The sequence below is a fragment of the Agelaius phoeniceus genome, chromosome 21 (assembly GCF_051311805.1).
Source record: "Agelaius phoeniceus isolate bAgePho1 chromosome 21, bAgePho1.hap1, whole genome shotgun sequence".
Classification (NCBI taxonomy): domain Eukaryota; kingdom Metazoa; phylum Chordata; class Aves; order Passeriformes; family Icteridae; genus Agelaius; species Agelaius phoeniceus.
Window position 1 is genome coordinate 958,047 of NC_135285.1, and position 27,565 is coordinate 985,611.

Consider the following 27,565-nt stretch of genomic DNA (forward strand, 5'->3'; position numbering starts at 1 on the left):
AAGAGAGACAGTGGGAAAGAGTCTGTTGGGCTCAAACCCCTGGATCCAGGGCCCAACTGCTGTGAGGCTGAGCTGATGGGAAGGAGGGCGTGTCTGGGGGCCAGCTGTGCTGTCACCTCTCTGTGCCTTATCCTCTGGGCCTCCTGTGTGACTGAGCACCTTCCCTGGGACCCCTTCTTGGAATGGAAGTCCCCAGCAGACTGAGTTACCTGGGATGGTCTCATTGGGTCCAGTGCAGAAAACCTTTTTGACAGGATCTCCATTGATGGTGAATTCCTCCCTACATGTCCCATCTGCCTGAGTGGGCTTCACATACACAAAGGGCTCTTGGTGGATGGTCACAATCTGTGAGGTGAAGCACAAACACCCTCTGGTCTGTGTTTCCCTCCAGAGCTACATTCCCGTGGTGGGAGCTGGGCTGCCCTCCCCACATGAGCTGTGGTGCCCTCCCCAGCTGCCATCTCAGCCCAGCAGCTTTGGCATGTGGAATCAGAGAATCCTCTAGGCTGGAAAAGACCTTTAAGATCATGAAATCCAACTGTTAACACAGCACTGCTGAGAAGAACACCCAGAATATTTGCTTTCCCTGCACCCAAGGTGAGGAGTGTCCTCCTTCATGTGACCCTTTCAGCTGAGCCTCAAAATCTCTTTCCCTAACAGGAGACTGATGGGAGACACAACCAGGACTAGTGCCTGGAAAGAGGCTCCAGACACTGCCCCAAGTTAATGCAGGTGTTTTAGTCCTGCCCTGGACCTTTCAGAAAAGCAGCAATCACAATGTACCCATAGCACCTCTGCGGGGACAACACTGCCAGTGGGAATGGGATTTCCCTTGCTGGACAAATGATCAGTACAACAAATGAATGGTCAAACTGGGAAGATCAGCCTGACCAGGGTCCAGTCACTAAGGTGGGATCCAGTCACTGAAGGGGCTGCTGAGTGACACTTTGAGGAAGAGCATGAGAAGCAAAGCAAGACTGGTGGGACCTTCTGCCAGTGTTACCTCCAGCTTCTGGCCATCAGCTCCTCAGGGATTTCCTGAGATCAGCCTTGCAGCCACCAATCTGCCCACCCTTCACAAGAGGGTTTAATCTCCTTGTGGATCTGTTTCCACCTGGCCTCTGCACTGTCTAATGGAGCTGAACCATGCCTTGGCCAAAGGAGCCAAAGGAGCCCGTCCTTGTATTTCTCACAAACCTGTGACAGATGTCCTCTGGCTCCCATTAAAAATGGTGAGCACCTGGTTCCTTCACCTTTCCATTCTGTTTTCTCTCATATCTACTTCCCACTTGTCTCTTTCCAAACCCAAGGATGCCTGCTGCCCTATCTAGATTGACTCCAGTGGAAAGTTGTGCTTTGAACATGCTCCAGATTTCTCTCCCATATCCTCTCCTGGCCTTGCAAATCCTGCTGCCAGCTGCAGAGCAGCCATGGAGGTGGGAGGCAGATGAAGTCACTGCCCAGCACACAGAGAGCAGAGAAGCTCTGCCCCTAATGCCATTTGCTCTTACCTTCAGCTTGGTTGACATTTGATAGCCTTGAGGTTTCTCAGTTTCCCCGCCTGGCCAGATGATCTTCCTGTCGTTGGTCAGGACCTGAGATGGATCCCAGAGGAAGCAGACGGACATGAGGCCAAGGAGGACACTCCAGTGCCAGCCCCTCCCCACCCAGGCCAGCCTGCACGTACATTGCTGCCGTTGTAAATCCCAACCTGGACCAGCTTCCGGTTCTGCAGGTTCATGATGCTGTAGTTGGCAAATTTCCTGTCCCCATCCTCATTGAACTCCACCCGGCCGGTGACACCCTCTGAGTACTTGGAGGACATCAACACCCTAGGGAGAGAAACACAGCTGGGACAACCTAGAACACCTGCCGTGCTTCTGAGGTGCCTCACAAGGCATCAGAAAGACAAATGCTTCCTCTCAGTTCCCTGCCATAAGATCACTGCCCTGTACAAGTCTGGCCAAGGCCACCTATGGTTTGTTCATAGACCTGTGGTCATCCCCTCCTGGTGGATGGAATCAGTTTCCCAAATGTTCTCTGCCATATCTACTGCCATTGCCCCTTGTTCTCCACCAGATCAGTCCCATTTCCCTTTGGAGTGATCCATCCCACGGCACCCCAGGACACTTTCCTCTGGGGTTCCTTGGGAGGTGTGCCCATTGCTACAGCTTTGGTGCTGTGCCTGGCATCTGCCCATCCCAGCCTGGCCAGTGGCCCAGGCACACACAAACACCACCAAGGAGAGAACCAGCCCCCAAACCTTGGGAAGGTGATAGCAGAGACATGCAAGGATTGCCTGAGCCACTTGTGAAGAACAGCTTTGAGTCACTCATGCCAAAGACTGTCACTGCAGGGGATGCCAGAAATGTCTCTAAAACCATCTCTAGGCCGTGCAGGTCTCATGCTCAACAGAACCCAGTCTGCAGGGAGTGGCTGCTGCACCAAGGCCCAGCCCCTGTGGCCCCAGCAGCTGCAGTGATGCAGGGATTGGGGTCTGGAAGGGCATGCAGGACCTACTGATCCCCCTGCCCTGGCAGCAGCACCCCACAGGCACATGCTCCTATCTGTGACGCTCCAGCCTCCACATCCACAGCACCAGGGTTTGCTACAGCCAAGGGCAGCCTGTTCCATGCATGGGCAGCTCCTGCCACCAAGCCCTGTGTGCAGCACTGGAGCCATGCCACAGCCCTTGGAATGCTCAGCAGGAAATGTGTCAGCAGCACTGAGGTAAAATGGGACAGAAATATCCCCCTACCTTGACTGGGCAGAACCCCCTTCTCTCCCACTTCCACCCATGGAATCAAGCTCCAGACTGGAGGAGGCCATGGTCCCCAGTCTTCTCCTCCTGGAGTCATTCCGTGCCCACACATCCCAGCTGTCTAGGCATGGCCCAGGGTAGCATGGGTTGACATGGACTGAATTGGTGCCAGGCACCAGGATGATGCCTAAACAGTCTGGAAAAACTGGGTGAGGCCTGTGCCTGTGCCTGTGTTTTGGGAGAGTTTTCTAGGAGAGATGTAGCCTTCACATCCAAATCATGCAGGGCAGTCCAGGCAGCCCTGTGCCACATGTCCCAAAGCTTTAGTGGCCCTGAACAAGCCACCGTGTCCTCCTGCACCTTTTCCACACGCTCCCACTTTTTCCAGCTCTCCCCCACTAGGTCCTCTGCTCCCTCCAGCAGGACCCTTTCCCCCATACCTCTTAAAAAGGGGTCCTGTCTTCCAGATGTTGGTGTTGCCCACGCAGCCCCGCGGTGGGTCTGTGATATTCTCCTTCTCGAACAAGTCGTGCACGGCCTGGGCCACCACGGCGACAGCGTCACTGATGTGGGCTGACTCGTTCTTGCCGTTGATGAGCTGCAAGCCGATCACTCCTGCCGCGGCAGAGGGGGGCGGTCAGGTCAGCATTCCTGGGAGCACCGGCTGCTCCAGCGTCACTGCCGTGCCCAGCTCTTGGGACAGCGAGCATACGGCTACGGGCTGGCACCTGGCACCCCCAGCTCCATCCCCAGGGCCCTGCCCAAGCCTTCCCGGGTGACAGGCAGCTTGCCAAGCCGCAGTGACACGGATGTGGGGCGCGGCAGCCCCAGGGTGGCCAAGGCCGGGTCCCCAGGCGGGCGGAGGGACGGAGAGCAGAGTGCGGGACCCTCCGTGCGGGACCCTCCGTGCGGGGCCCTCCGTGTGGGACCCTCCGTGTGGGACCCTCCGTGCGGGGCCCTCCATGCGGGGCCCTCCGTGTGGGACCCCCCGTGTGGGACCCTCCGTGTGGGACCCTCCGTGCGGGGCCCTCCGTGTGGGACCCTCCGTGCGGGGCCCTCCGTGCGGGACCCTCCGTGCGGGACCCTCCGCGTGGGATCCTCCGTGCGGGACCCTCCGTGCGGGACCCTCCGTGTGGGACCCTCCGTGCGGGGCCCTCCGTGCGGGACCCTCCGTGTGGGACCCTCCGTGCGGGGCCCTCCGTGCGGGGCCCTCCGTGCGGGACCCTCCGTGCGGGACCCTCCGTGTGGGGCCCTCCGTGCGGGGCCCTCCGTGCGGGACCCTCCGTGCGGGACCCTCCGTGCGGGGCCAGCCGGCACCGCGATCCCGCAGCCCGCGGGGGCCGGGGAGGGCAGCGCCGCTGATCGCCGCTGCCTCGGGCTCCCAGCCCCGCGGTGGGTCTGTGATATTCGGGGCCCGGGAGGTGCCTACCGTCCGGGGCGTAGCGCAGGGCATTGCCCGAGATCTCCCGCTCCCCCACCAGCCACACGTAGCCCGAGCCCGTCATGTTGAGCATGGCTGCTGATCTGTACACCGTGGCCGCGTCATCCTCGCTGCAACGACACAAGGGAACGGCCATGGGGCTCCAGCTGAGCCAGGGCTGCGGCGGTGCCACCCCGGGGGACTCTGACTGCTGGGCAATGGTTAAATCCTCGATGCAGTGGGACCCTTGCTCTCAGCTTCGCCTGGTCCCACAGCTCCCGGCGCTGCTGAGCGCCTGCACATCTGCCCATGGTGCTGCAGGCCGGGGGCCGTCGGGCTGCCCTCCTTCCCTCCTTTCAGCTGGACCAACACGCACCATCAGTGCCCAGGGCTGCTCCTGCAGCACAGCCAGGCTCGGCAGCCGCGCTGGGACTGTCCCTGCCCGGCCAGCAGCACCCCCAGCACTGCCCGGGACAGGGGCTGCCTGTGGGGGCTCTCTCAGGCTCCTCGGAAGGCGGTCAGACCCCAAATTCACTGACTCCAGCGCTGGGCAGCGCTGGGAGAGAGGAAATCAGAGCAGGGGGAAAGCGGCAGCACGGCCTCACCTGGCAGAGAGGATGATGACCCTGGCCTCCAGCTCCTTCGCCTCCAGCAGCAGCGCTGTCACATTTTTGGTCCCAGGGTCAAACTGAAGCACTTTCTCAGCCTGTGATGAGTGTGAGCAAAGCTGGTTAGTGAGTGAGCCCCCAGACTGGTGGTGAGAACCATGCTATCTAGAAAAGGGTCAAGAGAATTCATTAAACTGCACAAAAGTCCGCTAAATAAGATTGGTTATAGTTATTTTTTTTCTTTCCTTTCTTTCTTTTCTTTCTTTCCTTCCTTCCTTCCTTTCTCTCTTAAGGTTTTGGCTTTTTGGTTGTTTTTTTTTTTTTTTTTTTTTGCACTGTGCATGCAAACTGAAGTCAATCAAGACCCAAAAAGAGGCGTGCATTGTACAGGAAAGAGAAAAAGGCTTTGAAATGCAATTGAAAACTCAAACGAGTGTTGTTTTTCAAAAACATGGGAAATGAAAAAAAACATATTGCACAGGGTTAACCTTTGGGAATCAAAGTGAGCAACTTACACCAAGGAACTGTTTCCTTTGGGGAGGAAAGGGGGTTGGTTCAACTTTTCAAAAAAAAAAAGAACTTGCAAGTTAATTACTGGTTCACATGCATGTTTCAAAAAGAAATCCTTCCAGGATCAGCTGGCTAAGTTTCCATTCTCAAGTCCAAACCAAACTATCTCAACATAAAAACGTGCTACCAAGAAACATAGTCATGGAATTTTTTTTCTTTCTTTTCTTTTCTTTTTTTCTCTTTCTCTCTTTTTTTTTTCTTTTTTTTTTTTTTTTAATTTTTCTGTTGGCTGTGGCTATTTTTCATTTGCTAGTTAGGTTGGTGGGCGGCGTGCATTTCCATGCATATATACCTTGGGTCCTCGCTTGTTGTCATAGGAAAGTTGGTCGAGGTTTTCATAGTTCCTTTTTTTACTCTGATGAATAATGTGCACAGAGAAAATATGTAGACACAGAAGAATATTATAAACAGTTGAAAATGACGTGTAGTAAAGCAATCCAACATCCACCTCCTCCTCCACTGTTTGCTAAAGGGTCTCTATAACGCTGGAGCTCGCAAAAACCACTATCAGGAGAGATTGTGCCTCAGCTCTGACGGGAGCGTCACGGAGCAATCTGAGAGCAGAGCCTGAGTGGCACAGCTGGTGCGATGCAGTTGCATTTTCCCTTGAGGGACTGGGGGATTCTTCAGCAAGGAAGTTTTATCTTAAGCTCAGAAAGAATCTAAGGGCCTAAGTGGTGGGGTTTCCATGGAATTACTGTGGAAGTAAAGGACAAAATGTTGTGTACGGAAAGTGCTGGATAAAGGCAAACTGTTACAGTTCAGAGTATCAGCATTACTAGCATCACTAGCAGCATTACAGTCCTGTCCACCCTCAGAGAGTTCACACAAAGTGAGGTGTCAGCTGAACCTCTCACCCCCTGAAAGGAGGGAGCAGCTTCCTGAGCTCTCCTGACATCCAAAAGAGAAAGATAAAGTTCTCTATGTGCCGTGTTGGCTCAAAGCGTGGCGATATGAAGTGATGGTGAACATGGGATGGCATTGCAGCTTTTACCTGGTCCCTGAGGAGGGCCCAGGGCACCTCATGGCTCTGCAGCACACAGGTGGCCCTGGGAGGTGCAGCTACCTGAGACCAGGGCTGGCCCTAAGCGTGGCTAGGGGGGCTCAATGCTTGGTGGTCTCCATGCTGCTGCCTGGAGCATGCCAGGGGGGCTCAGGGTCTGCACTGACCCTGGAGAGATGGGGCTGGAGCAGAGATCCTGCTCCTCCCCTGCTCTGTGCCTCAGCTGCTGGTGCTGCCTGGCCCCAGAGCAGCCCAGGGCAGGGCAGCCACTGATGGAGGTTTCCTCTTGGCAGGCATTGTGCTGAGGTCCCAGAGCCTCTGCTCAGAGCCCTGACCCTGCAGCAGCCTGCACAGAGCCCCAGCACCTCCTGGGAGCAGCCCCTGGGGCCAGGCCAGGCACAGCAACCTGATGGGGCCTTCAGGAGAGGGCTTGGCAGCTTTTGGTGGGACATAGTGGGACATCTTCTCTTTGACCCCGCCCCAGCTGAGCATCCCTCATCTGTGTACATGGGGTGTGGGACACAGATCTACTCTCATCTCCATTTCTCCAGAGCCTGATGGGAATGGATCCCTGCCAGGAGTGGGGGTCCATGCTCAGAGGCTGCTCCTCAGACAGACAGATTGCTCTTCATCTTGCTTTCCAAACTCATTAGCTTGCCTTTTCCTGAGCATTCAGGCCAGTCTTTGGCAGGACATCTTGCCAGGTCTCCTGTCCATGCAGCTGTGTGACCTTTCCTTTCTTCCCTTGGACACAGCCTGATGGGTTTTTCATTGCTTAAAAAAATCGGGTCCTGGCAAGGAAAAGTATGTGAAGAGGCAAAATCTGCTTGGAGCCCAGGTCTGCCTTCATTTCTGATGACTCCCACAGCGAGGATTTCTGCAGTGGCTCCTGCTGGGCCTGCAGTGAGCCCTGGAGTAATGACTGCTACAAGGAGGCCAGAGATGCAGCAGGACAGCAGGAATGTTCTCCAATGTTCTCCAACGCTGGTCACTTCTCCCCAGGCACTGTCAATGTAGCCAAAAACTTGGTCATCCATGCTGCAGCCAACAACCAGGAATTCCTGGGATGTGCTGGCACCTCGGCCCAGGTTGGTCAGCAGAGTCTTCAGTACAACAAGGCTGGCCCCTTGTCACCTCTCCCTGTCACTAGCCCTGTTTCCAGAACTACACTAGTAATCCTCTTTTTCCCATTTTTCCATGTGGTCCTGCAGCCCTTCTCGGATCTTCATGTTTCACACAGGGACTGACAAATCAGAAGTTCGCTTTCCACCATATGCTCCTGCAATCACTCAAAAATTTGCCACTTTCATGCAGGCCATTGTCCCTGAGAAAGACAGGCAGCACAGCAGGGAGCTGCCACCTCTGACCCCAAGCTCTGGTTCCAGTGTCCAGCACTCCCTTCTGAGCCCCATGAACGAGCAGAGCTGTGCTGGGTGGAGCAGCTCCAGGCTGAGGGTTCCTGCAGACAGCCCCAGAACAAGGCCAGCCCGTGGGCTGGCCAGCACGGCCTGAGTGCTGGGCTCAGGGTGCTGCTGGAGCTGCAGACCCACACAGTGGTGCCAGAGGATGGCACACGGGGCTGGCACAGACCCTGGAGGCAAAGCCATGCCCCAAACCAAGAGCCCAGAGGGCAGGTGAGTCTCTGACCCTGAGCAGGTCCTCCATGTCCTCAGGGGCTGTGATCTAAGCCTTGAAGAGGTCGAGATCAGGTCTCCTGCTTGCTCCTTCCCCAGGGCCCAGGTTGCCCTTGGAGAGGCTGGGGAGGGGCCCATGGTACAACTTCATGGCATGGAAAGAGCCAGCACAGCTGTGATCAGAAGAGAGACTGAAGAGAAGAGGTGGAGGAAGACAGGAAAGCCCCAACCAGTCAGACCAGTCTGCCTGACCTTTTGTCAAAGGAAAAAGAAACAAGATGCAGTGGCGCACCCCAGAGAAGACAAGGTGCACTGTTGGGACAGAGCAGGTGCCCCAGGCTGGAGAGAGGCTCTCAGGCTGCCAGAGGACACCAAGACGTGGTAGCTGCAGTGCAAAATGGGGAAGGTCTGAGGACAGACCCTCCCTCCCCATCTTTCAAGCTCTCAAAGGCTTTCCTGCAGGGTGGGCAGGCTGAAGAAGAAATGCACTCTGTGCCTGGAGCACCACATGGGGCAGGTGGGAGTGGAGGCATGAGGGGGAACAGCAGAATGGGATGCATAGGAACTACAGGAAAACAGAGAGTGGAATTCAAAAGATGCAAGAAGAGGGAGAGAGACTGACAATGGCTCTCCCTGCATGAAGGGCTTTGTGCTGGGAAGAGGCTTTGGAGAAGAATACTGTCCTGCTGTCACCCAGTGGGAAGCTGCCCTTGGAGGCAGGAGGATCCCTCTGTGGCTGGTGGAACATCGGTGCCTTGAGACAGCCTGGGATGCAGCAAGGATGAAACTTCTTGAAAATCACTGCCTTAATCAGGAGTCTGTTGGTCAGTGTGGCTTGTGCCAGCCTGCACCCTTGCAGCGGTTGTTCCTCCAGGGAGGTGATGAAGAGCAGTCTCAGGGTCCCATCTCTCAGCTCAGCCACCAACTCCAACCACAAGAAGCATCCATGGCCACATCTCAACAGCTGAGAGACTGCCAAAGGTCTAGCAGCTGCAGGTGGAGCTGCAAAGAGCAGACTGGGGTCCCTGCCTGGGAGGGAACATCCCCAAATGGGTGCCTGCCCTGATGCTGCTGGAGACTGGATGAACTCAGGCTCTGGCCATCCGAAGGGGACCTCACCCTATCCAGGAGAGAGGATGTGCTGGGACTCCCCCCGTAGGACAGGAGGTGTTTCCTTGCCTTCCAGATTGCAGGTACAGCTTCCTGTGCTCTTCTTCTGTGCTGGCCTCAGGCACTTGGTCAGTCCTTCCCCTGCAGGCCATGGGTCTGTGCTCTGTCCCCCTGCCTGCCTCCCTCCCTGCTCCCCTGGCCCTGAGAGCAGGACGAGGTCCCACAGCCAGCCCTGCCATGCATGGGGTGTCAGGAAAGCAGCGTTTGGGTGTGCTGCGATGAGATGGGAAGGGCCCACAGCGCTGCCCAGAGGCTCAGAGCCCCTGCCAGGCACTGAGCTCAGCCCCCATGGCCAATTCAGAAGCTGCTCTGCAGGGTGGGTTGGGCACTGCTGGCTCTGCCTGGCCCCGGGGTGGCTGCAGTGGGGCAGGTGCTTCCCTACACTGAGCGACTGGTCCTCTCCTTGGGTGGGAAACTCGGGCAAGGCATTTGCAGAGCTCCAGGTTATCCTTCCCTTCATTTTGTAGTCGATTTACATGTAGGAGATTTTGACCATGGCAAAGCAAGTGAAATGAATAAAGTACAAAGTTCTGTCAGGTACTAGTCAGACACTGTTGATGCTTTAAGCATGTTAGCCATGTTACAATGGAAAGAAAAGGTGTTTTACATACAGAAATCTACATACATACAACAGCCCAAGACTTCTAGTTTCGTTGTTGTTGCTTAAACAAAGCTACAAGACAATGTTCAGGAACTGACCTTGGACTCTTTCTCCTCCAGGAGGGTCTCCAGCTTCTTCTGTGCAGCACGACCCTCGTGGTCGTCGCTGACTATCAGGATGACGTGGTTCCAGTTGAAGACTCTCATCATCTCAAACCAGACGTTGGCCTGGTGAGAGTAGGGTGGGACCGTGCGCAAAAAGGACAGGTGGATGCTCTGCAAGGGAGAACAAGAGCTCAACACAGACTGTGGGGCTGCCAGCCACGTTTGCAGGGACAGGGACAGGGGCAGGGACAGGGATCCATTCTGGGATGCACACCTTGACCTAACCTCTGGGACCTGCATCCTTCCTTCTGGCTGGGAAGCAAACCCTGGATGTGACTTTGCACCTCTCTGTGGTTAAACCAGAGCATGGCAAAGAGGGGTTTCTGCTTTGTGCTCCATAAATGCACAGAGAAGAAAAGCCTATCGAGCCATGAGTGACCAGCAGTGTTCAGTGCAAATACAGCCTTGCCTCTTGACCTTTTAAATGATTACCAGACAATGGACATCAAAAAGCAGAAGAATTCCCTTCAGAAGACAAGAGGCAGGTACAGGCAGCTGTGTGCTCGTCATGTGCCATGGCAGAAGTTCAGAAAGGCAGTTTTATAACATGGTCCCTGGCTGTTTCTAGGTCAGCCTGTTCTGCAGCAGCAGGCAGAGGAGGCAGCTCTGGACCCGTGCCCCAGCAAACCTCTCTGCTTGGGTTAAAGACATCATTATGGTTGGCTGATTGTGCAATAGCAATTCCAGCCTAATTAAGTGCACTGTTCTTAGGGGAGCAATCAGACCAAAAGCTGGAGCTGACAGAGAGCTTTCAAACAAATGCAGCTTGTCCAAAAAGCCCTAGAGTCAAATATTAGGAAGTGAAAATGCTCATGCCCAGCATGGGCCCTGCTTGACAGCCCAGCTATGTGCTGGAGGGAGGCAGGAGCCAGAACTGGAGAGGACAAAAATAAAGCACCATAATATTTCTTTCTCTAAGGCTGAGATGGTTGTTTGAACCAAACAGGGCTTGTCCAGACCTGCTCATCCAGAGACCTGACCCAGAATGGGTCAGAAATGTCCTGAATGGGCCAAAGTAGTACACACTGGGAAGGAAAAGTCATCCTGTCCCCCATGGACACACACAGGAGGAACAGACATACCAGATAAATTCTCTTCCTCACACTCCACACAGTGGTAATGTTAGACCAGACCAGGAAATGTGTAGAAAAGGATGCAAACTCCCTGCTGTGCTCAGGGCTCCCTGCACAGGCTCAGCAGGTCCCTGCTCCTGCCCCAGCCCAGCACAAGGGAATGGGGGAGCAGCAGAGCCACCACAGCACTGGGAACACTTCCTGAACCTGAGACACTGAGGAGAAGGGTGGATGTTTAACCAGAGGAGAAAAAGCCATGAGAGCCCCAACATGACTCTCAGAGTAGGAGAAACAAACATTGGAGTTACAGGAAGAGCAGCTCACCCCAGAAACCCATGGGATTGGGAAAAAGCCCCATAGGGACAAACAATGGAAAGACAACCATGGTGTCCTCACTAACACAGTGTGCAAGAGCTCTTTGCAGTCAGCAGAGATGCCCAGGAATTTCCAGGTCCAGCTGCACAGCCTGGGCCAGGGGCACACCACCTGGGTCTAAGCATTTTTAATTTTCAACCCCTGAGCATTTTTAATTGCTTTAAGGAAATCCAGGTAAAGTGAAACTGGAAATGGGAAAAAAATCAGAAGAGGGAAAAGAGATGAAAAAATAACAGAAAAGCCAATATTAGAAAAAGAAATCAGAGAAACACAGGTGTCATGGTTTGAGAGGAAGTGAGGTTTTTTTGAGATGCTGTAGTCAAACCAGTAAGTACTCAGATTTGAATATTAGCTCCTGGTGTAGCCACTGAAGACATAGATACGCCTCTGAGAACACAAGAAGCTAAAAGCAGAAAACTCCCAAGAAAACTTTCTCTTAGTTCCAGTCAGTGAAAAGTTCAAACCTCCCCTGCCCAGCAGCTGCGGATGGGCAGGGGAGGGGAAGCCATGCAGCCAGGTAAGGTAAGCCAAGGCCCTGAAGATAGAAAAGTAGAAGAGCACCAAGAAACATCAGGCAGCCACCCCCCCACCCCCCACCTTGGAGAAAGAGAAAGAGAGCCAGCCTGTGCCTGTGCCTGTGCCTGTGCCTGTGCCTGTGCCTGTGCCTGTGCCTGTGCCACCTTAAAAATTTAATATCACAGCCAGCTGAGAAAGAGAAAAAGAGAAAGTGTGGTAAGAAGGTGCCCAGCAAGACAGCGTAAGAGTTCTAGACAGGCAGAGCCTGAGATTTTTAACCCTTTTCTTAGATGATAGAAACCTTACAAATGCTGATCCTCCTGGAGCTGAATGAGAAGAGAAATAGAGTTGAGATAAAAAGAAATAGGCCACGAGAGAAGTGAAGAAGAATCTTAAGTAGAAAGAAGTGATAGAGTAGCCTTGGCTTGACTTTTCTTGTATAGCCATAGACAGAACCGTTTTTTTCCTGTGACACAGAGACTGCATTTAAAAAGAAGCAATAGCTCAGAGTCAAGAGAGTTCAGTGTTGTTATGTGAAAGAGTGTGTAAACAAAGATGATGAGTGAAGAAACTAGTTGGTGCCCTCGATCTTCAGTAGAAGAGAAGATCTCTGTTCTTGAGAGCCCTCAGCCCCAAGAAGTGAAATTTAGAGAAAACAAGTGTCCTGAGAGTGAGAGACTGTGCTCTTTTTAAAACTAGACAAAGCACCCTTAAAAAGAAAACCCTAGAAGCAGCTCTGGTCCATGCGCAGTAGTGAGAGCACTGAGCATAGAAAGAAGACGTCACAATGGCAAATGATCTCCAGGCGGTGCCACATGTGACTGGAAACACAAGACGTTTCAACTGTGTTTCCAGAGGAAGCCTATGGCACAAGAAAGACTCCTCACTCCTTGATGAACTGAGAATTAATTATCTAAAAGGTAGTGATAGACTGAAAGTTAGTGATCTAAAAGATAGATGTATTAAAAATTTAGTAAAAAGAAAAAGAATGTTTTTAGAAAGTTTTCATTGTTTCTTTTTACATCTAGTTGTAAGTTTAAAAAGTTTTCTCTTCTTTATTCCTAAGTTAGAGCCTGCTTTGCTCTATTCCTAGTCACATCTCACAGTAGACCCCCAAAAAAATGTATTTTCATAGAAGCACTAGCATTACACCAGTGTCAAACTGTGAGCATTTTAACTGCTTTAAGGAAATCCAGGGAAAGTGAAACTGGAAATGGGAAAAAAATCAGAAGAGAGAAAAGAGATGAAACAATAACAGCAAAGCCAATTTTGAAAAAAGAAATCAGAGAAACACAGGTTAAACATCTATAAAAATTCTTTCAATCCCTTTTTCAAATGAAAAAAATCTTTGAAATTTCCATATATTGCATCAAATTACTTTCTAGCTTCCCAACCAGCCTGCAAAAATGGTGTTTAACCAATCATGGCTTTCTTAAGTATTGTAAATACATATCATTGGGTTCAGAGGAAAAAATACTGCAAGGTTGTTGGGAGGCAACTTGGTTTAACAGTCCAGACAAATTTGTTTTCTGAGGTGGTGTCAAAAGGGTCATGGACAGACTCTGGGGGTATCTCAGCTCCTGGATCCCTGAACTGTGGTTTTCAAAAGGGATAATGAAGAAAAATTCATGTCAAGTGCTGAGCTGAGATCTCAGGATGAGCACTCATGGTCTGACACAGCTTTTGAAGCACCTGGGACTCCTGAGCATCTTTGCAAGGGCCAAAGATTGGCAGAAAAACGATCAGAGTCCCCCAGAGGTTCACACGGGCAGTTTGTGCTGTGCAGAGGCAGGTGAGGATCCAGCTTGGTGTGATTTGATACCCTCACCCCAGCACACACAGTGACATCCCCCAGGTCCCTGTCACACCCCCTGAAACTCGCACAGAGCTCAGCTGGGCACGGGCACACAGGCTGCACTGCAGAGGATGGGAGACAGTGATTTATGCACCCTAATTAGCCCATTTTTTGGCAAATAACTGTTAAAAAAGACCTGTGGTTTTTAGCAGAGCCCCTGTGAGACAGCCAGCCCAGCTGGTGGGCTCACTCAGCTGCACCAGCTGTGCCCTTGGTGCTGCTCCAGCCCTTGAACTCAGGGCTGTCATCCCTCCCTCCCTGCCCTTGGATCAGCACACAGCAAAAACTGCTCCTCACTACGAACCCACACTGGCCTTGTGGGGTGCTTTGTAGGATCCTCACCCCTTGCTCTGCTCTGAGTGTGCCTGGTGCCAGCCAGGGCTGCAGTGGGACCATGGCAATGGCTCACAGCAACCCCAAACCCCCCTGCAGCCCACCCACAGCTCAGAGCTCAGCCCTGTGCTCCCTCACTTCATTCTAGCTCTGCAAAAGGGCAGCAAACACAGGCTGGGCTGAAATCCAGTGGCCAAGCTCAGCAGGAACCCAGGGGCTGGAGCCAAAAAGCACCAGAGGGAGCAGAGTTGGGGATATTTCCTGGGGGGGTGGGCAGGCCCTGGCACAGGGTGCCCAGAGCAGCTGGGGCTGCCCCTGGATCCCTGGCAGTGCCCAAGGCCAGGCTGGACAGGGCTGGGAGCAGCCTGGGACAGTGGGAGGTGTCCCTGCCATGGCAGGGCTGGCACTGGATGGGATTTAAGGTCCCTCCCAACCCAAACCAGTCTGGGATTCTGTGATGATTCTATGTGGGGTCAGGACTTGAGAGCTGCAAATATCTGATGCAAGCCCATACAAAGAGGAGCTGTTTGAGCAGATGATCCTCTGTCTGTGTGTGTGTGTGTGTGTGTGTGTGTGTGTGTGTGTGTGTGTGAAAGCACAGACTGTGCATGCACAGATGTGAGCCTGCAGGAAGCACAGGAGAACATCCCCCTGCAGGGAAGGTACCTGGCTGCTGCAGTCCTGTGCACAGCCAGGCTCAGCTGGGGGAGAGCACTGGGGGTGCCTTGGCATGGGGATTTTACCCACAGGGCAAAGGGCATGGCTGGGGCCAGCAGGCAGGGCCTGTGTGTCCCAGCAGGGCCTTGCAGAGTGCCATGAGTGAAGGGTCTGTGACCTTCTACACTCCTGCCTGCCCAGGGGCTCAGCCCAGGGCTGGGGGAGGGATTTTCTCTGCAGGCTGAAGGGAGCAATGTGCCTTTGCTTCATTACCTGTGGCAGGGGGGTCAGCCCCCTGCTAGCAATGCACTCCCCAGCTGAGCTGCCTGGGGAATTTCAGAGCTTGACAGAGATCCCAATCTGCAGAGCTCCTGAAAATTTGGTAAAATTCACCAGCTGGGCATGAGAAAGAAGTGTTGGCCAGTGTTTCCATGGAGGGAGCCTGCCCACTGCCCCACATGAGAGCTGTGGAGGTGGGAGGGAGCTGAGATAGCTCTGAGATAGCTCAGGGAGGGATTTTGGGGCAGAGCTCAGACTAAAGTGCACTCTCTGCCTTTCCCTGCAGTGCACGGAGGAAGGGATGGGCAGGGCCACTATGGGGCTGTGGGGCTGCTCTGTCCTGCTCCCAGCTGGAATCTGAGCCTGTGGGGATCTGCTGCCCGTGGGGGCTCCATCAGGCCATCCCTCCACCTCCCTGGCCTGCTCTTGCACATTCCAGGCTGCCCTGCTGAGGGTTTCCTGCCCTGCTGAGGGATCTCCTGCCCTGCTGAGGGTTCTCCTGCCCTGCTGAGTGGTTTCCTGCCCTGCTGAGGGATCTCCTGCCCTGCTGAGGGTTTCCTGCCCTGCTGAGTGGTTTCCTGCCCTGCTGAGGGTTCTCCTGCCCTGCTGAGTGGTTTCCTGCCCTGCTGAGGGTTCTCCTGCCCTGCTGAGGGATCTCCTGCCCTGCTGAGGGTTCTCCTGCCCTGCTGAGTGGTTTCCTGCCCTGCTGAGGGATCTCCTGCCCTGCTGAGGGTTTCCTGCCCTGCTGAGGGATCTCCTGCCCTGCTGAGTGGTTTCCTGCCCTGCTGAGGCTTGTGCTCCCCACTCCCAGGACAAACATCTCTGTGCTGCACCAAGCAGCCTCACCTGTGGGTGCCAGTGGAGTACAGACCCTGACCTTGTCAACAAAAGCCACTTTTGTCCCCACCTGCACCTTCCCAGCCCTAACAGGGCTCCTGTGAGCATGGGCTGCCAGTGAGACAGTAATAAAGCAGAAAACCCTTTCAGTGAACAAGCCCTGTGAGGGCGTGGAATGGTTCCACTGAGAGCAGGAACCAGAGGGAAATCCATCCCCTGACTGGAGAGAGAGACAGACCTCACTTAACCACCAGGGCAAGGTGCTGGAACTGAAGAAGCTCTCCAATTGCAGCATGTCTAAACTCCATTTTCCAACTCCTCCAGCAGCAGAGCAGGTCTCATAATTTATTAATTTATTAATTTATTAATTTATTAATTTATTAATTTATCTCCCTGTTCCTCCACTGCAATAATCTGCTGTGGGGTGGTGAGGGGCTCAGCAGCCAGGGTGTCCCTCCAGCCCCACAGTCCCAGGTGGTGGTGTTGAAGAGCACAAACCTCCCTGAGCTGTGCATCCCCAGCTCTGCTCTCACACTCGGTGTCAGCTCAGCCTTTTCATGGTGCCAGCATGTCAGGGTCAGCTCGTTTGTTCCAGCTGAGATGCAGAGCAGAGAGAAACACCCCCAGTGGGCTGTGGGGGACAGGAGCACTGAGGGAGAGTCAGAGGGGGATTTTTGCAATGCTCAGCCCATGAGATCTCCCTGGAGGGCTCTCCATAGCCATGGACACACAGTGATGGGAACCACTCTGCTGCCTTTACCTTGAGAGTGCCTCTCTCCCCCAGCTCCCTGCTGGCCCCTCTCAGAGGTGATGGATCCCAGAGACCCCTCCCCACCAGGCAGGGCTGTGCTGGGTGCTCAGAGGGCCTCAGTGGGGAACAGCTCATGATTTCACAAGATGTACAAGGAGGCCAAGCCAGACTGCTCTGGCTGATAACTGCAATATTATTTCCAGAACAAATGGTTGGAGCAGTAAAACTCACTTCCCTTGGGTATCCTTGCTGAAAGACTGGTACAGCTCATGGACCACTGTACTTGACTGGAGATGCTCTGAGAGCATCAAAAGGTTCTGGGCAAACCTGTCCAAGCTGAGGCCCACACCTTTCCTCCCCTGGTAGCCTTGAGAGGACCAAAATTAACCCAACTTCAGCCCCCTGTGAAATTCAGCTAAAATTGTCTGATGCCTCCAAAACCAATTAGGGGCATACATAAAAAGTGATCCTACAAGCTTGTTTCCATAGAAACTAAGCTGAAAGATATAATTTCCTGAATTAAAACAAAAAAGAAAGCAAGCTGATCACTGGAAACCAAAAAGGGAACAGCTGAATATCCCTGTGTCACGAGCCAGCCTGTCCTGCAGGGCATGTGCAGAACCTTCCACTGTCCTGTCCCACAGCTCCACACCCCTCTGTCCCCCCACCTCTGCTGTCCACTCCACTGTCCAAACATCCTTTGTTCCTCTCCCCAGTCCCTGCCTGCAGCTCCTGTTCTTCAGAGAGCTCCAAGCCTTGGTGGGCAGGAGGCTGAGCACGATGCCAGCCAGGCAGGGGCTCCCTGAGGGTGTGTGGGGTGGGCAGCCTGGGCTCCCTGCCCAGCCTATGCCAGGCAGGTGCACCCCTGAACCTGCTCAACACCCCAAATGTTCCCTGGAGAGCATCTCCCTGCCAGCACACTGGGTCACCACTGTGGGTCTCTCCCCCAGCCCTGAAGGGAGCCAGGAGGGGGCTATGGGGCTGCTCTGCAGAAAACAGGTTTTAAAAAGGACAAGATTGGCAGAAGGATCAGGGTCAGCCCTGGGGCTGAGCACTCCAGGCCAGCACAGGTGGGCAGGGCTGCTTTGCTGGGCACAGCCCTGCAGAGATGGAGCAGAGAGGAGGTGCAGGGTCCCCTCTTGCTGCCATGGTGGGCCCTGTGACAAGGACCCTCCCAGTGACATTCCTGTCAGATCTGTCTCCTCCCCAGAGCAGCAAGAAGCAAATCCCCCCTGAACACTTCCTGCCTGCTCTGCCAGCTCTGCTGCCATCCCTTTCCATCTCCCCATGCCTGGTGGGACCCTGGCAGGGTGTGAAGCTCCCCAGCCCTGCCAGCCACCATCACCATCCTGGCTTGCTGACCACCCTGCCATGGCTTCCCTGCTGGGAGATGCCAAAATCTGCTGCTGCTCCAGCCAAGCAGTGCTGCTGGTGCCTCTCTGGGAGCTGCTGCTCCTCCTCCTGAAATTTGACTTTATTTACCATGTAGGTGGAGTGACTATTTTTGCACTGAACATTTACATTTGTGAATATTCACATTTTCCAAGCAAAGGCTGATTCGTGCTTCGAAGCAGGCTCGATCTCACCCACTGAGCTCGTGTGCTGGATGAAATCCTGCAATGGCATTTGGAAGGCCTGGCTCTGCTCAGCTCCTCCTTTTGCCTTTCCTAAGGCTTTAGGCGTTTGCCAAACAGGCTGTGAGCTGAGGGCCAGGGCAGCACCTCATTGCCCAGGACCTCATCCAGCCTGGAAGTCTCAGAGCTCCCACGGGGACAGCTGAGACATTGGAATCTGAGCCTCTATCTTGAGTGCTGAATGCCAGCCATGTGAAGCCTCAGGATATTCTGTCATCTCCCCCTACCAATATCCCACAAACTCAGAGATGTGAATGCAACCAAACAACCTCCCAGCCCCAGAGAGATCCTGTCCAATGTTCAGGCTCTGACAGGACCCTCTGGCCCTCCCAGGCCCCCCCAGCCCCCAGGAGCCCCTGGCTGGCAGCAGAGAGCAGGGCAGGAGCCAGCCTGTGCCTCTGCCCTGGCTGGAGAGCAGCGAGCCTGGCAGCCTGGCACAGCAGCGCTGCAGAAATCATCCGGGGCTATGTAGGTCAGCACTGGCAGCTGCAAAAAAATGATGTACCCTGGAATGCAGGGGAGAGAGAGAGAGAGAGAGGGAGCTGCAGGCTGGGCTGGAGAGGGCGGACGGACAGACACAGAGAGTGCAGACATCATGAGCCCTCCTGCCGGGCACTCCTGATTTACAGCACATGTATGAGGTACCAGAAGCATGCATCAGTTACCTTATCAGAGTATATAGACATGCGTGTTGTCAGACCAATGACAGGGATCCTGTAGAAGCCAGCTGTGTATGATACAGGTGTTGGTGTTAGGTGATCGTTGGGAGCAGGAGGGTGACTAACTAATATTGCATAGACCTGTAGGACAGGATACACGACACAAACATTATTTCACGGGAGCGCAACGGCCATCGAGCATGATTTTTTCCCCCCTTTTCTTTTCTGCAATGCTAAACAGCCCCACGTTAACATGACAATGGCACTGCAATGGCTCGGAATGGGGAAGAAAGGGCTGTGCCGGGAGCAGGGGTGCTGTGCCCCGGCTGGAGGGGATGGCTCTGCTCAGGGTTCCGTCCTAATGGAATGCCGTGCCCAGGCGCTCCGCTCGCTAAACTAATAACTGCCATGGATTAAAGGAAAGCATCTCCCTTCCAGTCACACTGTGTAATGCGATTTCTTTAACCACACATTTAATACTCGGTCGTAATTCCCCTCTGAGGACCATTAGGAACAAAGTGGTCAGCTGGGACTGTGGCGGGAGCGGGAGCGCGGAGCCAGGGAGCGCATCAGCCATCTGGCCCTGGGCACAGGAATGGCAGAGCCCGGAGGGCGGGGGCAGGAGCCGGGATCTGGGCTATACCAAAATGCGAGAGGAGGATCTCGGCAAAATTCTGCTGTTACAGCAGGGCTGGGATTTTTGTCTCCAGCAGGATCCTACTTTGTGTCAAAGGGAGAGGAGGGAGCTGGGTACTCCCTGGGGATCCTTTATTACACCAATGTCCTTTCGCAGCACAAGGAATGTCCCCAGCTGGTGACAGATCTCCAGCTAGGGCGAATCAGTGCAAGGACTTTGATGTCTGGAGGAAATAACTCTTCCTTCTCCAAGCATCTGCCCAAGCCCCAGGATGTGCCCAGCGCCTGGGCTGGAGGGACAGATTGCCAGGACAGGAGAGGAGGATGGAGCCTGCCTGGGGAAGGGCCCCTGGGGTCTGGGGGAAGAGGGAGGATCCTGCTTGGCATTGGGAGGGAGTAAATTGAGGGTGCATAGGGAGCTGGGCCAGGGGCTGGAGACCCTACGTGGGAGTAGGGAGAAATTGCGAGAGAATAGGTTGGGAAGGTCCTGGGGATGCAGGAGGAGGGGATACCCTGGGCAGAGGTGCCCGGTGTGACACAGGGGGTGAGGACCCGCACCCAGCAGGGCGCTGGGGCAGGAGCAGGCTCGGGGACAGCGGCGGGGCCGTGCGGGGCTCGGTTTGTGCCGTGGCGCACCGCAGCACCGGCAGGAGCCATTTTGGGTGCGCGGGCTGCCAGCTCCTCCTGTGCCCCGCAGCCCCCGCTCGGGCACGGCGCCAGCGAGCGGGGACCGAGGGGGGACCGAGCGGGGCACAGCGGCCGGGACAGCCCCGGCGTGTCGGACAGAGCGGGCACCCCGAGCCCAGCGCCCCGGCAGCCCCGGCCGCGCTGCCTCCGCACGGCTGTGCCCGTCCCCACGCTGCGCGGGGACCAGGCGGGGAGGGGGCACGGCCACGGGCATCCATCGGCCGGCAGCGCTGAATGGAGCCTCGGCACAGTGCGGGACCCGCTGAGCCTCCCCCGCTGCCAGGGGACAGCGGCGAGAGCCCGCGCTGCCCGGCCCGGCCACCTCCCCAGGGCTGGCCCGGCCACCCCGCACCGCCACGGCGGGAGGCTGAGCCGCCAAGGGTCAGCTCTGCCCCGCGCTGACAGCGCCCTGCCCTGCCGGCCGTGGGTGCCACACGCGTTTCCCTGCGCCCTGGGGCGGCCCGGGCTCCGTTCGTGCGGCCCGGGGGCGCGTTCCCATCTGCGCGGGCCCACGCGGACCTGCCGCGGCTGCGGGGTGGGCTGGAGGGGGGGTCTGTACCTGCCCGCCCGTCCCCCGATGGCCCCGACTGACGGCCTGGGGGGTTCGCCGGGCTCTGCACCCAGGGCAGGGGAGGTGGAGAGGCCGGGCCAGGGCTGCCCGGGGCACCCCAGGCTGCCCCCGCCGGCACCGGGGGCTCGGGCTGCACCCAAAGGTGCGCTGAGAGTCACCCGGGGCACAGGAGCAAGGAGCATTCTGTGCTCTGTGCACAGTCACACACAGCACACACCGAGTCTGTGTGCGTGTGCACCCTGGGTCTGTGTGTCCGTGTGTCTGTGTGTCTGTGCAGGTGTGCACCCTGGGTCTGTGTGTCCGTGTGTCTGTGCGTGCCATGCCTGTGTGTCTGCACCCTCAGCCATGTGTGCCCTTGTCCCGGGTGCGCGTGTGGCAGTGGGTGTGCCAGGTCCCTCACGCAGATGTGTGTGTCCAAGTGTCACAGCAGCTGTGCAGGCTGGCACAAAGGCAGACGTGTTGTGTGTGAGCCCATGTTTGCACAGCAGTGCAGCGTGCACATGGAGTGTGTGTGCACATGGAGTGTGTGTGTGTGTGTGTGTGTGCACGTGGAATGTGTGTGTGCACACGGTGTGTGTGTGCATGGAATGTGTGTGCATGGAATCTGTGTGTGCACACGGTGTGTGTGTGTGCATGGAATGTGTGTGCATGGAATCTGTGTGTGCACACGGTGTGTGTGTGTGCATGGAATGTGTGCACATGGAATGTGTGTGTCTGTGTGTGCATGGAATCTGTGTGTGCATGGAATGTGTGCACATGGAATGTGTGCACATGCAGTGCAGCCCATGAACATTCCCACATGTGTGTGAGGGCACAATCTGTGTGCATGCATGGTGCTCCCCATGCCCACGTGTCCCCCCCCGTTTGGGGGTGCCTGTGCTCACACCTGGCTCTGTGTGTGCCCATGGTGCTTGTGTGTGGTGTAGGTGTGTGTGCACATTGCTGTGTGCATGCACAGCATTGGCTGGGCATGTATGTGCACAACCCAGGGCATGGGGGCCTGTGTGTGCCAAGAGTGTGAGCCTGTGTGTGCACAGGGACTGTGTGTGAGCCTGTGTGTGCCCAGTGTGTGAATCTGTGCATGCCTGGGCTTCGTGTATGAGTCTGTGTGTGCCCTGGGTGTGTGTGTGAGCCTGTGTGAGCCTGAGCTTCATGTGTGAGCCTGTGTGTGTCCAGGGGCTGTGTGTGAGCCTGTGTGTGCACTGGTATGTGTGAATCTGTGCATGCCTGGACTTTGTGTGTAAATCTGTATGTGCCAGGGGCTGTGTGTGAGCCTGTGTGTGTCTGAGCTTCATGTGTGAGTCTGTGTGTGCTGAAGGGCCGTGTCTGTGTTAGTTTATATGTGCTCAGGCTTCGTGTGTGAGTCTGTGCCTGCCTGGGCTTCGTGTGTGAGCCCATGTGTGCCCTGGTGTGCATGTGGGTGCTTGTGTGCACCCGAGAGTGCGTGTGTGATCCCTGTGTGCCCTGAGGGGGGTGTGTGTGTGCCTGCGTGTGCCCCAGGGCTGGGGGGGTGCCCCTGTGTTACCCAAAGTGCTGGTGTGAGCCCGTGTGTGCCCGGGGGCGTGTGATGCCCATGGGGCGTGTGTGTGTGAGCTTGTGCATGCTCTGAGGCGTGTGTGTGAGCCCATGTGTGACCCGGGTGGGCGCTGCAGGTGGCCCTGCGTGCCCTGGGCGGTGTGCGCGAGCCTGTATGTGCCTGGGGGCTGTGCAGGTGCCAGTGAGTGCCCCAGGGCGCCTGTAGGTGCCAGTGTGTGCCCCAGGGTGTCTGTGGGTGCCCGTGAGTGCCCCAGGGTGTCTGTGGGTGCCCGGGTGTGCCCAGGCTGTTTGCGGGTGCCCGGGTGTGCCTGGGGGTGCGGGGAGCGCTCAGCCGGCCGCGCTTACATAAAGGCTGCAATGCGGGCAGCGCGCCCCGGGCCCGGGCAGACCCCGCACGGCTCGGCTCGGCTCGGCTCGGCCGGGGGGCACCGCGGGGCCGGGGCGGGGTGGCCGCGGGGGCGGCCGCTCGGGTCCCGCCGGGGCCGGGGCGGGGAGGGGGTCGCCGTCCCGGGGTACCTGGCTGGAGATGAGGTCCTCGCAGACGGACAGGGCCATCTGGATGGCGTTGGGCTTGTGGGTGACGGAGGTGGCGTTGAGCTGGAGCTTCCAGGTGCCGTGCCGCTTGTTGGCCTGGTTCACCGCCTCGCGGAAGATCTGCTCGTGCTTCTTGGTGCTCAGCACCGCGCCGATATTGACGATCTTCGGGTCGCAGCCGGCGCGGGCGAAGGACGAGGAGAAGAGGAGGGCGAGCAGCAGCAGCCGCATGGTGCTCATCCACGGGCGGCCCGGAGCCCGCCGGGCCCCCCGCGCCCCCCGCCCGCCCGCCCGCCCCGCGGGCCGCCCGCCCGGCTCAGCGCGGCCCCATCGGGCTCGGCCCCCGGGCCGTGCCGGCGCTCGGCGCGGGCGCTGCGGGCGCTGCCGGGCGCTCTCCCCGGTGCTGAAGCGCCCGCGCCGCCGCCGCCGCTGCGCCCCGCCCCGCCCGCCCCGCGCTGCCGCAGCGCCCGCCCCGGCCCGCCCCCGGGACCCCCGCCCGCCCCGGGCGCTGCGGCAGAGCCCCCCTCCCCTCCTTCCCCTGCCGCGGGGTGCGCGGGGTCGCTGCGGGGTCGGTGGCACCGCTGGCAGGGCGCGGGTCCCGCCGGCCCCGTGCGGGTGTGGGGTGCGGGTGCGTCCCGCAGCTCCTGCGAGAGTCGCTTGTGCGGGGGGTGCGGGGCTGAGCTCCGGGGGTCCCGCTCCGCCCTTTTCACCTGCAGTGCCCTTTCGGGATCAGGGCATTCCCGCTGCCTCGAGAGGCACGGATGCACCGGGCATTCGGCAAACAGGGACTGGGGATAAGACACGGTCCATGGGTTTGTTCTCCACACCAATATTGCCAGTTATGCAGCACCTCTGAAAAGCACACTTCCGCAACTCTGCCTGGGCACAGCTGTGTGTGACATGGACTCTGTCATGGTCTGTGTGCACTCCAGCGCTGGGGAACCCTCCCTTGACCAGCAGAGCTCCTGGGCAGGGATGTTCAGCTGACGCTCAGCCTGGTTCCTTGGTTTCACTCTGTCCCTCCAGACAGAGCCACCATTCTTCCAGACATTAGCTCACAGGGCAACCAGCCATTTCCCTCCGTTAAATACACCAAATTACGCTGGGATATAACCTTAAGATTTCTCTGCTGAGGAGATCTCTTGGGGTTCTCATAATCTACCTGTTGTTGGGCTACCATTAGCCTCCCTTAAGGAAATGGAGGCACAGCAGCCAGTGGCCAACATCTGGAGGGCAGTCCAGCTCCATGGCAGAAAGAGACTGAGTTTCACTCCTGGACTGCGTCTGTCCCGTTCCAGGGCCACAGGGGTGAGGTGGCCAGAACAGCACATTGCTCCCCAGACCTGCCACTTGGCCTTTTTGGAGAAAAACAACGCGTTTCAGGTAGTGAGAGGGTGTTGCTTTGTCACTGCATGGGGCAAACGGCACAGCCAGCCCGGGCAGGGAATAGACCGAGCACTGCACAACCAAAACCACCAGGGATATTTTTACACCGCCATTTCTGGGGTGCTGCTGCAGCCCACCTCTGTCCTTCCTTTGCAATGTGAGTTGAAGCAGAATATTTTCCCCCAACGCAAATTTTCTCACTGGCATCTCTGAAGTGCGAGTTGCCATGGAAACCATTTTGCCTGTGTCCCACATTGCCCACATGCACTCGGAAGGAGCTGCAGGAGCAAAATGGCCGTTGTGTAACGCTGCAGGGCTCAGCGTGCCGGGCTCGGGGCTCTGCAGCCTCTTCCAGCCATGAGACCCTCTGAGGAAGCTGCAGACCACGGCCTGGGGAGGTAATGAAAGCCATGGAGGTTGTGATGCGCTCCCTGAGAGAAGGAAAATGGCCCCACCTCGCCTTAACTCTTGCAGTGCTTGGCATGGAGCTCCACACCAACCCTGCTGTGCTCCTGGAACAGACTTCCAGGAAAGCTTAACCCTTTTCAGTGTCCCCATGTCATTGGTACTCCTGCCCACATGGAGCTGAGGGCCTGGCTGGATTCACACTGTGTGGGTTTGTCTTGAAGGGACAGAGGGTGAAAGCCAAAGAGGGTTGCAGCCCTACCCTCAGTGTGCAGAGCTGACTTCATTCCTTCCTCTGCTACCAGGTGCACCTGCAGTGGGTTTTGTGGGAAGAAACTGTTCTGGAGTGGGCTGTACAGACCTGGATCCTGGTGGGTGTGATGGCAGTAGAATAACAAAGTCAAGACCTGGCCACAGCAGGTGGCTTGGCAGAGAAGACAAAGGAAAAAGGCAGGCTCTGAAACGTTATTCAGAGTGCAAGAGCTCTTTCCCTCTCATTACCTGGAGTTCTCTGCAGGGAAAAGGAGTGCAGCTATTGAGTCCTTCTTGTGTTGCCCAGGAGTGTGGGATGGCCATGCTTAGGATGGAGCCTACCATGCTGGCAGGCTCTTCCCTCTGTGCCTCCATTCATTTTTTGTCTCCAGAGACTCTTGTTTCTGGCACAGTTGTGGAGACCTGAGAAAAGCCTGCTTCCCTCTCAGGTCCTGCCCCCATGGCTGTGCTGGCAGCAGGAGCAGCCCGGGTGACAATGCCCCCAAGCCAGGCACAGCCAGCACAGATGTTGTCACCCCATGAGTCTCCCTCTCGCTGTGTCCTCAGGCTCTTTGATGCTCTGAAGGCAGAGGAGTGTGCAGGGCTTTCCCAGGTGGGAGCCACCTCCACCAGCTGCTCCTGGCAGCCAGGGCTGCTCTCTCCTTTCCCTGTCGCTGCTCCTGGCACGTCGTGGCCTCCTCCTTGGCCATGGCTGAGGGCAGGAACTGACCTGGGCTGGTTGTTAGCAATTACTGCAGCGTGATGCTGCTCTTCATGTGGCACCTCCTGGATGCAGGGGTTGGACACGAGCATGGGAGGGCTGTGGGTGAGCTGTCCCCTCACCAGTGGGTGCTGTAATTCCTCCCATGGCCAGTGACTCAGTGTAAAACCTGGAGACCTCAGAGGAGCAGCACTGAACCCAGCTGGAAACTTCACCTGCCTCGGGGTAAGGCATCAGTCCCGGTGGTGGAAAAGGCAATGGGGAATTTCATAGAAGATGAAATTAAGTATTAGGAATATGCAATTTGTGCCACTTCTTGTGGAGCTACCAAGCAATTCTTCTTTTGAGAAAGCAGAAATGGAATTGAGAGCAGTAGCTGCAATCCAGGCTGTGGAAATGGCTCCTGTGTGCAGCTGCAAGGTTAATCTGAGGTGTAAAATGGAGCAAAGCACACGCAGAGTGCCCATGGCAAGGCTCCAAGGCCTGGTACTGAAGAGCTGCCATGGGATGTGGGTGTTCCTACAGGGATGAAAGGATTTGCAATGCAGTTGCCACTTCAGTATTCCTGCCTTTGCTCTGGAAGCAATCACTGGTGATAAAATCTGTGAGACAGCAAATAATGATGCCAAATCACTTGGGTTCTTTGATAAGCACAGAACTGGAATGTATTTTAGGACAGCCAGTGCAGAGCCATGAAAGCAGAAGCAAGAACTGTTGGTCCTGCTCTTCAGACAGGACTGCAGATCCAATGGAGACATGGACTGTAATTGTGGTCTCTAATACTGACCTGGGGGTCAGAGATCATGAATTTCCAAACAAAAAGGTGGCATTGTTGTCCTTGGATTCACCCTGAGGAGTCAGAGGAGCAGCTGGCAAAGACTTGAGCCGCTGCAGACAGCACTGGGGAACCCTGCACAGGAAGGCTGCTGGCAGATCTGGGGGTCACATTCTTTACAAAGAGGCTGAAAAAATTGAGAAACCACTCTTCAGAATATTTGGAGGAAAAACTCCTCATGAGCTGCTCCAGCAGAGGGGAGATTGGATGCAGTTGGAGCCTGCTGCCTTCCAGGACAGGGACAGAGAACAGCACCAAACCCCAGCCTGAGGTCTAGGCAAGGACAGGGGACAAGGCAGGGGGTGCAGGGCCCCAGCAGCTCCTCACAACCCTCTTGGAGGCTGGCACAGTGTGTCCTCGCTGCCAGTGCTCTGAGGACTGTGGTTTGTGTGAGCAGCTGGGACACAGCAGGATGTCCTTGTCACAGGATCAGCCACAGACAGACAGGCAGTGACTGGAGTCTGCAGGGGAAGGTGCCCGAGGGCTCTGCTCCTGTGGTGGGGGAGCTGCAGGGAGCAACGGGGTGGAAACCAAGGGGGGAGTGTCTGAGCAGCCCCTTGGCTGCTTTTGTGTGTTCAAGCCCGGTCTCCAGGTCTTTTCCAGACAAGATCCAGGATGGACTGCAGTCCCTCAGTCCCTTGCTCTTCCTGAATGCTTTCCCAGCTGAGAGGGACTGAGCCAGCCCAGTCTGCAGCTCAGGAGTGGCTGCTGGAGTCCCCAGGCAGCACAGCTTCCTGCTCCAGGTGCCCATGGGCACCCGTGTTGCCTTTGCCCAGCAGTGCCCACAGGAAGGAGCTCCAGGCCCCCAAGGCCTTTGCCACCCTCCTGAGCAGTGTTTGGCACATCTGGAGCCCCTGCTGTCCCAGACAGGAGCTGCAGCACCACCCTCCAGCAGGTGATGAGAATGGAGGTGTCTCCCCTGTGCAGAGACATTCCCAGCACCCAGCAAAGCTCTGCCTTCCCCCAGGGCACACCAGGGATGGGGAGATAAACGAGGGGCAAGCAGTCAGCCTGGAACACTGAGGGGTTCCTGGGCAGGCAGGGCGATCTGGGGGCAGAGGTAAGAGGATGGGACATGGAACATCAGTGGCTGGAGGCAGAG

General features: G+C 56.3%; 1 protein-coding gene across 26 annotated transcripts in view; it reads right to left on the reverse strand.

The window, feature by feature from the left end:
* GRIN1 (glutamate ionotropic receptor NMDA type subunit 1) overlaps positions 1-23,253 on the reverse strand; it is a 40,533-nt gene extending 17,280 nt beyond the window's left edge. For 8 of the 26 annotated variants that reach the window (XR_013184924.1, XR_013184923.1, XR_013184922.1 and 5 more), the window contains exons 1-10: positions 22,847-23,252; positions 18,907-19,041; positions 9,866-10,042; positions 5,652-5,714; positions 4,787-4,887; positions 4,191-4,312; positions 3,202-3,376; positions 1,688-1,832; positions 1,512-1,595; positions 210-345 (exon numbers count right to left, since the gene is read on the reverse strand). Coding sequence is in view for 22 of the 26 variants with exons in the window: in XM_077189056.1 (XP_077045171.1) it covers positions 210-345; positions 1,512-1,595; positions 1,688-1,832; positions 3,202-3,376; positions 4,191-4,312; positions 4,787-4,887; positions 5,652-5,714; positions 9,866-10,042; positions 18,907-19,041; positions 22,847-23,104 (1,396 nt within the window). In the remaining 4 variants the exon portion in view is untranslated. Of the gene's footprint in view, positions 1-209; positions 346-1,511; positions 1,596-1,687; positions 1,833-3,201; positions 3,377-4,190; positions 4,313-4,786; positions 4,888-5,651; positions 5,715-9,865; positions 10,043-18,906; positions 19,042-22,846 lie in introns of all 26 variants that reach the window. The other 18 variants (XM_077189059.1, XM_054646273.2, XM_077189065.1 and 15 more) reach the window with 8 other exon arrangements.
* Between the last annotated feature and the right edge of the window lie 4,312 nt (positions 23,254-27,565).